This window comes from Rhinopithecus roxellana, chromosome 18 (genome assembly GCF_007565055.1).
Source record: "Rhinopithecus roxellana isolate Shanxi Qingling chromosome 18, ASM756505v1, whole genome shotgun sequence".
NCBI lineage: Eukaryota > Metazoa > Chordata > Mammalia > Primates > Cercopithecidae > Rhinopithecus > Rhinopithecus roxellana.
Window position 1 is genome coordinate 84,003,262 of NC_044566.1, and position 15,344 is coordinate 84,018,605.

General features: G+C 34.7%; 1 protein-coding gene across 3 annotated transcripts in view; it reads left to right on the forward strand.

The window, feature by feature from the left end:
• DIAPH3 (diaphanous related formin 3) overlaps nucleotides 1-15,344 on the forward strand; it is a 517,788-nt gene that overhangs the window by 259,508 nt on the left and 242,936 nt on the right. For all 3 annotated transcript variants that reach the window (XM_030922410.1, XM_030922411.1, XM_010368580.1), the window contains 2 exons: nucleotides 3,416-3,510; nucleotides 7,840-7,941. In XM_030922410.1, coding sequence (XP_030778270.1) covers nucleotides 3,416-3,510; nucleotides 7,840-7,941 — 197 coding nt within the window. The remainder of the gene's footprint in view (nucleotides 1-3,415; nucleotides 3,511-7,839; nucleotides 7,942-15,344) is intronic.

Sequence of the window (15,344 nt, forward strand, 5' to 3'; positions counted from 1 at the left end):
AGTCTTTGCTATTGTGAATAGTGCCGCAATGAACATACGTGTGCATGTGTCTTTATAGCAGCATGATTTATAAACCTTTGGGTATATACCCAGTAATGGGATGGCGGGGTCATATGGTACTTCTAATTCTAGGTCCTTGAGGAATCACCATACTGTTTTCCATAATGGTTGAACTAGTTTACAGTCCCACCAACAGTGTAAAAGTGTTCCTATTTCTCCACATCCTCTCCAGCACCTGTTGTTGCCTGACTTTTTAATGATTGCCATTCTAAGTGGTGTGAGATGGTATCTCATTGTGGTTTTGATTTGCATTTCTCTGATGGCGAGTGACTGATGAGCATTTTTTCATGTGTCTGTTGGCTGTATGCATGTCTTCTTTTGAGAAATGTCTGTTCATATCCCTTGCCCACTTTTTGATGGGGTTGTTTGTTTTTTTCTTGTAAATTCGTTTGAGTTCTTTGTAGGTTCTGGATATTAGCCCTTTGTCAGATAAGTAGATTGCAAAAATTTTCTCCCATTCTGTAGGTTGCCTGTTCACTCTGATGGTAGTTTCTTTTGCTGTGCAGAAGCTCTTTAGTTTAATTATATCCCATTTGTCAATTTTGGCTTTTGTTGACATTGCTCTTGGTGTTTTAGACATGAAGTCCTTGCCCATGCCTATGTCCTGAATGGTATTATCTAGGTTTTCTTCTAGGGTTTTTATGGTATTAGGTCTAACATTTAACTTTTTTTTTTTTTTTTTTTTTTTTTGTATTTTCTTGAAGTTCACTGAACTTTCTTAAACTACAGCTTTGAATTCCTTGCCAGATAGTTCATACATGTCCGTCTCTAGTGTGCATCACTGGCAGCTTATTTTTTCCCTTTGGTGAAGTCATGTTTCCCTGATTGTCTTTTTGCATTGTGGTCAAGTGTTGCTGTCTACACGTTGAAGAAGTAGATATTTATTCCATTCTTCTCAGTTGGACTTTATTTTAGGTCATCTTTCAACAGTAAGTCTGTCTAGGGTTTCTGAGTAGACCATCTGGTATGGATTGCTGTTGTTGGTGTAGTACTAGGGAGTGCCCTAAGCCTAGAAGTGCTTTGGGTGGTGCAGCCCAGGCTGGAAAATTTTTGGCTCCCACAGCTGACCCAGCATCAGGGTTACTTTCATCTTTCCTAATGCTATTGCAGTCCTGGGTGGTTCCTGAAGCCCACGGCTGCTGTTGCCTGTTTGCCGCTAAGTATTTTCTGTAAAGGAAGGTCGCTGCAGTCATCTGTCAGTGATATGGGCCAGAACTCGAGTTTTTCTCAAAGGACCATTGAATTCCTGTCTGGTACCAGTGTCAGTTTAGATGGTTAGATTGCAGGTACCTGTCAGGAATCAGAGTCCATGAGCGTTTTATACTGGTAAATTTGTTGTTAAGCACAAAGGCAAATTTCTTTAACTTCCCTCTCTATTTTTCAAGTGGACAGTATCTTTTTTTTTTTTTTTTTTGCTCTACTGGCTGACGTTGGGGGAGGGATTGATACGGGTAATGTAAAACATTCTTTACATCATCAATGTTTCTTTTTTAGTATTAGTCTATAGCAGGTACTATGATTTTTTACTTGCTTTCTCTCTGTTGAAGGTATTTTCTTTCATATATGGCTAGTTCAAATTCATGTTTCTGTGAGGGTGGAGAATTACTGGAGAGCCCTACTTCACTATCTTCAGTGATTATATTTTTTGCATGTTCTATTATCTGCTATGGCGTTATCTTTTGTAATTTTACAAATCTCTACTGATTTTTTTTTTTTTTTTTGAGATAGAGTCTCACTGTGTCGCCCAGGCTGGAGTGCAGTGGCTTAATCTTGGCTCACTGCAACCTCTACTTCTTGGGTTCAAGCGATACTCCTGCCTCAGCCTCCCTGAGTAGCTGGGACTACAGGTGCACGCCACCACGCCTGGCTAATTTTTTGTATTTTTAGTAGAGATGGAGTTTCCCTGTGTTAGCCAAGATGGTCTTGATCTCCTGACCTTGTGATCTGCCTGCCTCTGCCTCCCAAAGTGCTGGGATTACAGGCGTGAGCCACCGCGCCTGGCCAAATCTCTATTTACTCTTATACCATTTATGTATTTTATCTTGTTCTTGGGATATTAAGGATTATAGACATCTGTGAGTTTTATCATAATTATTTCATATTTAAGACTTCTTGGGTTCAGAACTGTGTGTATTGGTGATATGAACACAGATGGTGCCCTTGTTAACCTGTAGGTGATACATGATAGTCTCACAAATCAGGTATACAACCTCAATACAGAAAAGAAGCTGATCCTGTTTCCTGAGTTTTATAAAAAATAGTCATCCTTTGATATCAGAGGGATTGGTTCCAGGACTCCTGATGAATACCAAAATCCACAGATGCTCAAGTTCCTTAGAGTCAGCTTTTATATCTGTGGTTTCTGTATCTTTAGATTTAACCTACTGTGGACTGAATTTGATCCACAGTTGGTCAGATTTGTGAATGTGGAACCCACAGATATGAGGTGTTGAACATATTGTCTTTATCCAGAAATACACATACTAGATGACATAGACATTCATTAAATAAAAAAGAAAAATAATAGACTATTGATTTGCAGGTGCTGAGTATGGTTAAGAAGTGACATCTTGAATGTAGAAACATAATAGTAGAATAAGGGGTGAACTAGCAAAATCATTGTATCTGTTGCTGTGAAAATATCCTACTTCAGTAACTTTTGAGAAAATCATAATAATAGTTGATATAAGAGGCATCCAGAAAGATGTGAATAATGTTTAGAATTCTCAGTAATAACATATTTTACTATCTATTACATTTGGATCATTTTCAATGAGAATTTGTTTTCTAAAATTGGATATTTTAAGCTTTGGTTACATCTAAAGATTTCTCTAGCATACTGTTTACAATGTTTCTGAATAGTGAAGTGCTACTATTACTTGTAAAAGTGTTAATGTACTGCTTAGCAGTTTTCTTAAAATACTTTTTGCTGAACTCTTTTCTAAGGCTAGAATAGATACAAGCAACTAACACCTATGTTTAGACAAATATTACACGCACCTATTGTGGTTTTCTCATTATTTTATTGCAATGTGATGTTTTTATTGTGTACCTTACTTTCATTTTTTGTTATCACATGAAAACTGGCATCATTCTTATGGTAGATAAATAACTGAGCATTTAAAAATCAACCTTGGATCCAGTGCAATAACACAGGACTGTTGTTTAAACACTAGCTTTAAAACTAGAGAAGAGTATAAAATGTGGTAATGAAAGTTTCCCCCATAATAATTATATTAAATGTTTGAATTCTCTTTTTTTCTGAATTTATTTTTGATTTTATAAATAGAACTACATCTGAAATACTTTTTTAAACCTTATTCATTATAAACCTTTCTCTCTTTCTTCCTCTTAGCAATCTTTCTGAGCTCTTTTCGGGTGCCATATGAGGAAATCAGAATGATGATATTGGAGGTAGATGAAACACGGTTGGCAGAGTCTATGATTCAGGTAAACAAACAGGCACAGCTTAAATTTCAATATTTCATTGCAAGCTTCTCATTAAATAGGAATCTGTAAGTGAAGCAAAATTCTTCACCCAAATCATTCAACTGGAAAATCATTGCTGCATAATTAGTTTTAGCATAACTTCTGTATTGCCAGGAGAGAAAGCTGCATCTTCTCTTAACTGCTCATGAAATATAATGCTATCAAATGATTACATTTTAAGTATTTTAAGTTATTGTTTCTGAAAGGCAAATTGTTTAATTTTACGTTTTTGTTATACTTTAGGTTATTAATGTGTTACTTAAAATTTGTTTCTATAGCCCTTTTAGAATGTGTTTTTCTTTGGCTTATGAAGATATTATTATATGGTTTAGAAGATTGAGGGAGTTTTCATTTACAGTTACCTTTACTAACAATTCTTTGAGCCATTTGGGCTCCTATGAGTATTAGAGATTGTTTACATAGTATTCTGAATTTATTCAGAAGGCTAGAAGATTTTTGTTAATGATTTTTATTCATAGTATTTTCAAATGAGTGCTAGCATCGTGTTGAAGTTATTGCTGAGTTCTACATAAGAAATCAATAATGTATATCTTGATAAAATTTAAAGTTGGAGAATCAAAACACAAATTATATAGTGAGAGATTATCTTCAGCTTACCATCTTTTGTTCTGATAGTGGATATATTTAGGAAAATGATTACTTAGCCATATAAAGAAACCAAATATTTGTTAGTGCCAACAAGCAATTAAAGTTATTTTGAACATTTTAACTAATCAATAAATTATATCTTTGGAAGTTGTTCTAAGTGTTGCCTTTCCTATCTTGTCTTCTAAATGTAGTGGTCATAATTTCACTAGTGATTTGTGCTGTGAGTCTCTGAGACTCATAAACTACCTGATTCAGTTGCTCTTATTTAAGCATTTTTTTTCTCTTTCACTTTCTTTTTACTGAATTTTCATCTTCATTCATGTTGATTATGTGTGTGCCTTCTTGCTGGGAATAGATTCCAACTTCCTTAAATAAAATTTTTCTACTTAATACTTGTTTGTATTTCTTATAATGAATTAGTTAAATATTTACAGAGTAGCTTTTAGCTTGATTACATGAATGTTTTAAATGAACATGTCGTTTTGTTATATAATAGAAAAGAGATGATTTGCTTTTTAAAATTCATGTCCAAAGTACATTCAGCTCTATATATTTTGTAACATATTAGTTTTTTATTGGTACTGTAACAATTCACCAAAAACTTATTTGCTTAAAATAATACAAATTTATTATCTTACACTCCTGTAAAACAGAAGTCTGGTATTGGTCTTACTATGCTAACATCAAAGTATTGGCCGAATGGCCTGTGTTTCTTTTTGTAGGCTCTAGGGAAGAATCTGTTTGTATTTCCAGCTTCTCATGATTGCTCATACTCCATGGCTGATAGAACCATTCCTTCATCTTCCAAGACAGCAATCTTGCATTCCTCGATTCCTTTGTCTCATAGTCACATCTCCCTCCAGGTCTATTGTTTTTCTCTCATCTACTTTTAAGAACTTTTTGATTACATTGGGTACATCCAAATAATTCAGGATAACCACTCTAAGGTCAGCTGATAGCAACTTTAATTCCATCTATAACCTAAATTCCCTTTGCCATGTAACTTAATATTTTCATAGGTTTTGGTGATTAGTCATGTACATCTTTAGGAATGGATGTCATTATTGTGCCTATCATACTTTCTAAATATAAAACCAGCCTTGGGTATTTCTAAAATGTAAAAATTTATTTTGAACATATATAAGGTTTTAATATATTCATTAAAAAGTAAAAATTTCTTGCTATTTGAACTCTTAATTTTAAAAGTATAGTCCTTATTTTAATGTGAAGAACTTCCTATTTTGACCAGGGCATGGAAACAGAGCTTTATGTTGTAATAATCATGATTTTGGTTCTTTGTGTTCACTGTGATGGTTATATTTTGACATATTTAGTTACTTATTTGTATATATGTACAGGTCAGCAGTATGTCATTGTTTTGCCATTTTTCATGCCACTTTTCCACATCATTTCTTACCCATTTACCTTTGTTTGTCACACCAATCATTTATTAATTCATTTTGCAAATGGTTTATTTTATGTACCATGTCCAGGGCATTGTATTAGGCTCAATAATTTTTATTTTTTATTACCTTTGTTTCTTTTTGAGACAGAGTGAGACTCTGTCACCCAGGCTGGAGTGCAATGGTGTGATCTCGGCTCACTGCAACCTCCGCCTCCTGGGTTCAAGCTCTTCTTCTGCCTCAGCTTCCTGAGTAGCTGGGATTTCAGGCGCCCGCCACCACGCGCAGCTAATTTTTGTATTTTTAGTAGAAATGGGGTTTCACCAGGTTGGCCAGGCTAGTTTTGAACTCTTGACCTCAAGTGATCTGCCCGCCTTGGCCTCTCAAAGTGCTGGATTACAGGCGTGAGCCGCAGCACCCGGCTGTATGTTAGGCTCAATAGGAATTAGACTTGATCTTCTTGGAATTCATGATTTGGCAAGGGAAATGATATTTACATACATAATTGTAAAGCAAGGAAAGCAAAGTTTTAAGATTGGTTTAGACCTATAGAATATGTTGAGGCCATATGCTTTGTGAGTGTACGTGTGGAGGCAAGGGTATGTAAAGGTTGAATAGGTATAGATGTAGAATAGAGCAGAGGAGTTGCATGAAAAATGTAGTGAGAGACAATTGTTTTGGCAGTAACAATACTGTGGACTGTGAGGGAAGCTGGGCATGTGTGCATATCTGTGCAGAATTTAGCTGAACAGGAGCTTAAGATTTGCAAAGGGTATGGGGAATTTGTAAGGGGAGAAACAAAGGAAGATTAGGACCATGCGCTTAAAATCACAATAGTATTTTTATGTTAGAATGTAAAATTAATGAAGTGAAAAAATTAAAAAAATTTGGATTAAAGATGAAAATCTAATTATATATGACATATTCAGGGGGATTTGATTGTCATCTAAAAGGATGCTAAAGAAATTCAGAAGCCTGAAGTAATAAAATCTAACTCACAATCCAGCTGTCAACTAGAATGGGTAAAAAGAAAATATAAATAACCATGTCTTTTGGTCTCAAGCAATTCCACTAAGAGAAATTTCTGTTTATGTGGGGAAATCATATACTTTTATTTTTATTCAATTTGGTATTATTAATAGTGAATGCTTGTCTAGGGATGATCTTAAAATGCCACTTTTTGTTTCGTTTTGTTTTTGGCCAGTTAACCAAGTTTTTGTCCAAAGGTACACAGTGAGTCAATAACTTATTCTTTGATCTAATTGCTTTTGATTATAACATTCTCTAACAGTATTTTTAACTAATAACACCTTTGGGGAATTTCCCCCCATAAATCTATATAGCATGATTTAGGCTTAATTATAGTTTGTTTTCGACTTTGGGCTTGTACAGAATTTACTTATGCTGTAATTTGGAATTGTGAGCACCAACCACTATTTTTTATCTTATTTTTAATATCAATGCACTAACTTCTTGTAACACTATTATAGTTGACTGTATTTTGATACAGAGGATCTATATAGACTTTGTCCAAGGGATTGTTTAATCATTTAAGTTCGATCAGGAAGACATAGGCTTGTGTATTCCTTTAATCTTTCTTCAAGTAGTTCTGTTGTTTAAGTGTGTGGCTTACTTAAGTTTCTAAAGGACCTCTACATGCCTTTTATCTGCAAGGTATATCAATCATCATGTGTCTTCAACACCTTTTAAAATTTCTTTCACATCAGAAAAATTACTTTGTTTTAGAGACATCTTCAGTTTTTAATATTAAAACTGTAATCCTATTAGTAAATCTTGCAAGCACTGCCATTAAAATTCCTTTGATTTCTATTCTGTCCCTTCCAATGCCTTTTTGTAACAATATGATGATTTCTTTTATACCCCTGAGTGAAGTGTTAAAATATGTTTGGCTTTGCCTGAAATTTCTGACATTTAATTCCCTAAAGCTGAAATGTAATGGATCACATTCATCCAGGTGAGAAAGCTGTTCCTTTGGTGTAGGTTGAGTTCTCTTTCTCAATTATATAGCTAATCAAATAAACATTCAGTTTCAGTAGTGCTTGATTTGAATATATAATAACTCCAGGATAGAGAAATGGAAAATTGACTGTTTTCAAGATGCAGGGAATTTTGCTTAAGGCTTATTAGGAGGGAGGTTACCTAGAAATAAAACTGAAGATTAACTTCACTGGTTTTCTTTCAGTAGTTTTTAAATTATATTTTTAAAATTCAAGAAGTACATTTAGTGAAGATCTTTCCTTCTGGTTTTAATTTTTAGAACTTAATAAAGCATCTTCCTGATCAAGAGCAATTAAATTCATTGTCTCAGTTCAAGAGTGAATATAACAACTTATGTGAACCTGAGCAGTTTGCTGTCGTGGTAAGTACCGAGTCTCAGATAGGATTTTTATACTGTGCCAAACAAGAGAACCTGTCAAGTGTTTTTATATCGCCAAATGCAAAAAAGCATGTAAGCAATTACCTACATTTCATATCCATCTTACTTTTTTTTAACTTAAAGTTATTCATGTGAAATTATCTTGATTTAAAATATACATTGAAACTCTGGCATTAAGTGAAGTCCAAAGGGCTTTTGAGAAGTGTATGTATAATTTTTTTTGCTCTCTATTTAATGTCCAAATGTAAAATAAAACTGTACTTCTTATGAATAGAGAGGTATATTTGTGATTTATTCTAGAACTGTGAATTCCAACATATTGCAAGAGTAGCTTCAGTTTCTCTTTCTGATCACTTACTTGAATTCAACTCATAGTAGACTGAAATTATAAATATAGTCTCTTTCTGGGCAATGAGGATGAAAAATGAATTCACTTTAGAAAATCTTTGAGGTACCTTGATCATCATCTTGTTCTAGCCTTTTATTTATAGAAGCTGGGGTCTAAAGAAGTGAAAAAGAATTTCCAGTGGCATATATTAGCTGTATTGCAACTTAAAATTTTAAGATTTTTATCAAGATTTATTTTCTGTGCTTTTTATCCTACCATCAAATTATTATTTTTAGGTTGGTTGTATTTTGTCATTATAACAATACTATAGTGTTTTTCTCTAATAAGATTATTTTTTCCCTTTTATCTTCAGTTATATTAATAATATCCAGGAATTTTGTTTGACAGAATTTTAAAAATTCAGGTTGATTTACTTAATAGCTGTGCCTGCACCTCATATTTGGCATGTTGTAGACATTTGCTTTTAAATTCCTTCCTATCTCTTCATAAACGCACTCTACTCCTCGCTACCACCAAAGTTAAAAAAACAAAAACAAAAACAAAAAAAAAAAAAAAAACTCCAAATAAGACACAAAAGGAAAAAGCATGATTTTCCTTATTCACAGTCTATTTTTTTTTTTTTTTTTTTTTTTAATACTTGAGACAGAATCTTGCTCTGTCACCCAGGCTGGAGTGCAAGTGCTGCAATCTCGACTCACCACAACCTGTGCCTCCCGAGTTCAAGTGATTCTCCTGCCTCAGCCTCCTGAGTAGCTGAGACTACAGGCACCAACCACTACACACAGCTATTTTTTTGTATTTTTAGTAGAGACGGAGTTTCAACATATTGGCCAGGCTGGTCTCGAATTCCTGACCTCAGTGATCCCCCTGCCTCTGCCTCCCAAAGTTCTGGTATTACAGATGTGAGCCACCCCACCGGGCCTGTTCTAAAACTTTTAAATTCATTGTCTTTAAGAAAACAAAAAAAGTTTTTGCTTTTCAATCCAATTCTTCAGGGTATTCTCTTCCCTGCCTGCCCTTTTTCTATCTCCTGTTTTCTGTATTTCCTTGCTTGCTTTCTTTTCTATTATCTGGTCAGTTTGTCTGTTTGACACTCTATTTGCCATGTCTTCCATATGAGAATAGGTGGATAAGGGAGAATTTGCATTACATTTTAACCACAGACTATTTAGAGTGTTTGTTTTTACCTATGTTTTGACACTTGAATTAAAATAATATGTTAAATTACAATTTTGAAATATTTCCCATATACATTAAATCTGATACTATGCAAGGTTATATGAAAATGTCTATCTAACAAGTAGCTTTTTATGTTGCCTATCATTATAGTAAAGATTTAAAACTACTTCTCTGTTCTAGTGATTCAAGAAGACTGCTCAAATTTGCAGATATTTTCAATTTACTTAAAATCGCCATGTTATGCTTTGTTAAGAATTCACATCAAAGAGCTTTGATTTACAAAGAGTGTACCTTTAGGGAGCAGCAGTTAAAACAAATGTATTCCCGGATACCAATGCCAAAGGTAATACTTTTGATTTTTTTTTTTTTTTTTTTTTTTCCTGAGGCGGAGTCTCGCTCTGTCACCCAGCCTGGAGTACAGTGGCCAGATCTCAGCTCACTGCAAGCTCCGCCTCCCGGGTTCACGCCATTCTCCTGCCTCAGCCTCCCGAGTAGCTGGGACTACCGGCGCTCGCCACCTCGCCCCGCTAGTTTTTTGTATTTTTTTTTTAGTAGAGACGGGGTTTCAGCGGGTTAGCCAGGATGGTCTTGATCTCCTGACTTCGTGATCCGCCCGTCTCGGCCTCCCAAAGTGCTGGGATTACAGGCTTGAGCCACCGCGCCCGGCCAATAGTTTTGATTTTAAGATGGGGATTGACCACTTCCCTTTCAGGACATGTCAACTCAAACTTGATCTGGAATCTACACATTCCATGCTGGTTCATACCTGAGTGCCAGTGGAATATAATTTGGAAAGAGTAATGCTGTTGAAAAACATTGCCTATAAGCAGTATGAACAATGCTTTAGTCACCTATTGATTATGACAATATACTCTTGAACAAATTGTTTTAAGTTCTGGTTTCTGTGGTACTAATATTTTAAAAGGTAATTGTATTGGTGGACAAATCAGACTGAAAGTTGAGGAACAAAATGAAATATTTTTGTTTTGTTCTATTTTTTGTCAAGTAGTAATGTTCTTAAATTTTACCTTTTTCCATTTCTATTTTTCACCATTTCCAATCTGGCTCCCACTACGTCTCAACTTCTGCTCTCCAAACAGAAGTTGGAAACCTGCTTAAAGATCCAAACAATCCTTGATAATTAACTAGACCCCCCGCCAAAAAAAAAAAAAAAAAAACTGGACAAAGAGTGTTAGACAGTCTGGAATGTCTGAAATTTTCTGTACTCCTTTCTAGATTAAAAACTTTTGCTAACTTACTAAATAATGATGTGTTTTCAGTTTATCAACATTGTATCAATAATACAGTAATTTGATGATTTTAAGAAATTGATTATAATTACCACGTGTATTTCTGTAAGTCTTCCATAATAATATTGCATTTTTAAAGTAATAAACTTTTTGAAATGTTTGTATAAAAAACAGGCAATTGACTTGAAGTGAACTAAACTTCAGATATCTACAAGACATCCTTGCCTTAAAAACATGTTTACTTCTTGATTTAGCCTAGATTTAAAGTACGTTAGCAATGTACTAATCATTTTTACCTCAGAAGTCATCACACAGTTAGAAATAAGAAAAAGTCAAGAGTTTGGGTTAACGTTAGTGCTTTCCCAGCTCCAAATAGGACCAAAGCTTGACTTTTCATTTGTTTTTCACTGAATAAAAATTAGCTCTTAACTCTTTCGTCTTTAAGTTCCATAGACTGATGTTGTGATTTCTAGCAATTTCATTTGAACAAAAATCAGTTAAAATTCTACAATTTTTACTTGCCACTAAATTTAAGTTTTCTTTTATCCAGTTATGTGAATTCATTAATTTGATTCATATTAATTACAAATTTTTCTGAAAGGTTGTGTTTATTTAAACTGACACCCAAACTTGAGACAGTAGATTAAATTCAGTCAAGTTGCTTGCATTATATAATCAACTTTAATTCCCCATAAGAATTAGTTAAAAAACATAAGGTGTAGCTCCACCGGGACATTAATGTTTATTTATGTTATTTTCTCTTTCATAGGCAGGGTGTTAAAGTAACACATCTAAAATATTAGTAACCAATGTCAATTAAGGTCAATTAGCATATATAGTTTGTATACTGGAAAAGTCTTACTTTTTTTGTGTGTGTGAGACAGAGTCTAGCTCTGTCACCAGGCTGGAGTGCAGTGGTGTGATCTTGGCTCACTGCAACCTCTGCCTCCTGGGTTCAAGTGATTCTCCTGCCTCAGCTACCCTAGTAGCTGGAACTACAGATGCACACCACCAAGCCCAGGTAATTTTTTTTTGTATTTTTAGTAGACATGGGGTTTCACTATGTTGGCCAGGATGATCTTAATCTCTTGACCTTATGATCCGCCCACCTCGGTCTCCCAAGGTGCTGGGATTACAGGTGTGAGCCACTGCGCCCGGCCATATATCTTACTTTTATCATGTATTACTTAGATACAGTTTTCCAGGGCTCTATATCCTATAGAATATGGTATGGAAATTTACTATAGGAACTATTATGTCAATTTCTATTAACTTGTATATCCTTGAAACTTCTAACCACTAAACCATGTAATATTCTTTTTTTTCATGTTTTCTGTAATATAGACTTTATGTTCATATTTATGCCTCTGTTGAAATTGGAAGCAAAATTATTTAATGCTGATATTACCTCTCTTTCTAATTAAGAGTCTTAAATGTATATGTAGTAGACATGGATACTTTTTGTGGTACTCAGTTCTTAGTCGTTCATCTGTCACTTATATAGTGGTTCAGAAACTTAAGTTACCTTCTTAAACTGATCTCCTTGTGGTTCTTGTGACTGACCATGCACTCATTTGATCAGGATAGCTCTCAAGTGTTCTAGGACTGATCATCCGTGTGTGGGATGAAGTAGTGCTGGTGACATGTGGTCGTAGGTTGGCTTGTACCTGTTAGGATTGAAATCCAGTTATATGATTTCAAGGCCTTAGAGCTTAATTATATTATTGACTTTTTTTTTTGTATATGATCATATATTTATTTATCCTATGTTTTCTAGGAGATTTTGGTATATGAAAAGTAACACATCAAAAATCCAATAACTCTCATTTCATGCTAAAAGACTAAGGATCCTGGCCAAATGGTGTTTTAGAGGAGTGCCCTGAGAGTTGGTCTACCTCATATAGTGGCTTGTAATGAATAAGGCCATTTACATGCTGTTTTTGTTTGTTTAGGTTCTGGGCAGAGGACACTGAATACTGACTGATGTGCTTAATTTGAAATATTCTTTTCCCTGGACAGTCCAGGACAAAATTTTCTTGTGGAGAAATTGATTTATATTTGAGAGGCAATAGCCTTCTCTTTTACTCAGCTTAATTTTCTATCACTAGATTAACAAATGAAAATATACTTTGTCATTAATTGGAGTCATTGCTTGTGTCTCTTCTTGGATTCTTTCCATCCCTGTTTATACCCAACACCTTCTCGTCCATCTTTCCAAAATATTACCTACTTACCAAAGGTTGGTTCCGGTGGAGTAGAGCCTGACTTTAGTTGTATGACTGCATTTCTTGTATTTGTAGGCTTTCTTTGATCAATAAGCTATTAGGTAAAATCACTGTGCTCACAGTGGCATGATTTAACTGTGAGAAATGATTTATGTAAATATACAGTAGGATCAGAAGATTAGCTGAAGTTTGGAAAGAGGCCTAAAAATTTGCAGTTGAAGCTTGGTGTACTAGACTTTCTTTGATTAAAAATTCTAGGTTTTTGAGTATTTGTCTCTGCGTTATTTAATTCTGTTAAGCTTCCTGTTCTTCAAAGAAATCAAACATTTATAGGAAGATTGAATCGAACAGGTGTCCTGTTTGTGTGCTGTATTTTGATCTGCCACCATTTGGTGTCACTGTAGGGCAGGACTTTTAAACTTTGTGCAGCTGAGGCCTTTTTAATGAAAAATGTTGTAGGAAGTTCATGCGTATCTCCCTGCATTAAAAATCCCTCACTTTAAAATACATCATATATTCTCGTTGTAAAACATTCAAATAACATAAAAATATTGAATACAACGTAGATATCCACTGTATCCCACTGCCTCATTTCATTCCACACAAATGATCATTTTTAACAATCTGTTGGACTTCTAATTCCATTTCTATGTATTTACCAATGTGTGTGTGTTCATATGAACATTAAAAAAAATCCATTGTTCTGAAACTTTTTGGCTGTGTCATATGTTTTGAATATGTTTTTCATGTTGTACTGTTTTTAAATTCTTGCATTGTATTTCATAGCCCATATTATGATTTTTCCTTTTAATCATTCTCTTAATGAAGGACACTTAGCTGTAGTTTCCCCCCCTGCCTCAGGTTTTCAAAAAAATAATTCTGTATGCATCTTTATATATGTATTTGAAGGCAGTGCATTAGTATTGCACATGGTCTGGGTTTAAATCCTAGCTGTACCTCTTCCTAGCTATACAATCTTTGGAAGTTACTCATTTTTTTGTACTTCCGTTTTCTTGTTTATGAAGTAGGACTATTTTAGTTTCCTATTGCTGCTATAATCAATTAACTACAAACTTAGTGGCTTAAAACAACACAAGTTTATGATCTTACAATTCTGGACATCAGTAGTCCAAAATGGTTTAACTTGGGTGCATTCCTTCTGAGGACTCTAGGGGAAAAATTTATTTCCTTGCTTTTTCCAGCTTTGAGAAGCTGCTTGCATTCCTTGGCTCATGGTTCAGCATGCTCTGACTTCTATTTTTGTTGTAACAACCCCTTCTCTTGCCCTCCTGCTTCCCTTATAAGGACCCTGTGATTATATTGGGCCTTCCCAGATAATCCAAAATAATCTTCCCCATCTCAGGATCCTTAATGACCTCTGCAAATTCCCTTTTGCTAGGTAAGGTAACACATTCAAAAGTTTCGGGTATTAGGACATGGATATCTTTGAGGGACATTATTTTGTCGGTAACAGGGACAATTAATAGTGCCTACCTACTTTGTATCGTTCTGAGTATTAAATAAATTGAGAGTGAATAGGTGTAAATCATCTCACAATCATAGTCTTTGAATTGCTAAATTGAAAGACCTTTTTAATCTTGCTAGTTACTGTCAAATTGTCTTTCAATAAGACATGTGAACTTATACTTTTTTTGTTTTTTTTTTTTTGGAGATGGAGTCTCACTCTGTCACCTAGGCTGGAGTGCAGTGGTGCGATCTTGGCTCACTGCAAGCTCTGTCTTCCGGGTTCACGCCATTCTCCTGCCTCAACCTCCTGAGTAGCTGGAACTACAGGCGCCCAGCATCATGCCCAACTAATTTTTTGTATTTTTAGTAGAGATGGGTTTTCACTGTGTTAGCCAGGATGGTCTCGATCTCCTGACCTCATGATCTGCCCGCCTCGGCCTCCCAAAGTGCTGAGATTACGGGCGTGAGCCACCACTCCTGGCGGAGTTTACCCTTTTATGAATAGTGTAAGTGAGGATTCTTTTCCTTGCATAATCACTGATATTGTTTTTCTTTTTTGGTTGGTGACTTTTATTTTACTTATTTCATATTTCCTGGTTATTAAATGAGATTGAAGCAGTTATTATATATTTATTGGTTGTTTATATTTTTTCTTAGAATTGCCTATTAATATTATTTTCCTATTTTATTGCCTTATAGATTGTAAGAGCTCCTTATATATTCCATAGTGCTACTCTTGTAAATATTTGCAGTTTTTCTCACTGCCTCTTACTTGTCTTTTTACTTTTATTTATGATGTCTGCTGTATCTTGCATCTTTGAAGTTTGGTTTTAAAAGTGAATTAAAATAAAGAAGATCTGTATAACTCTCTTAACGATAGAGATGTGATTTTTTTAGGGACACATTGGTCCTTTG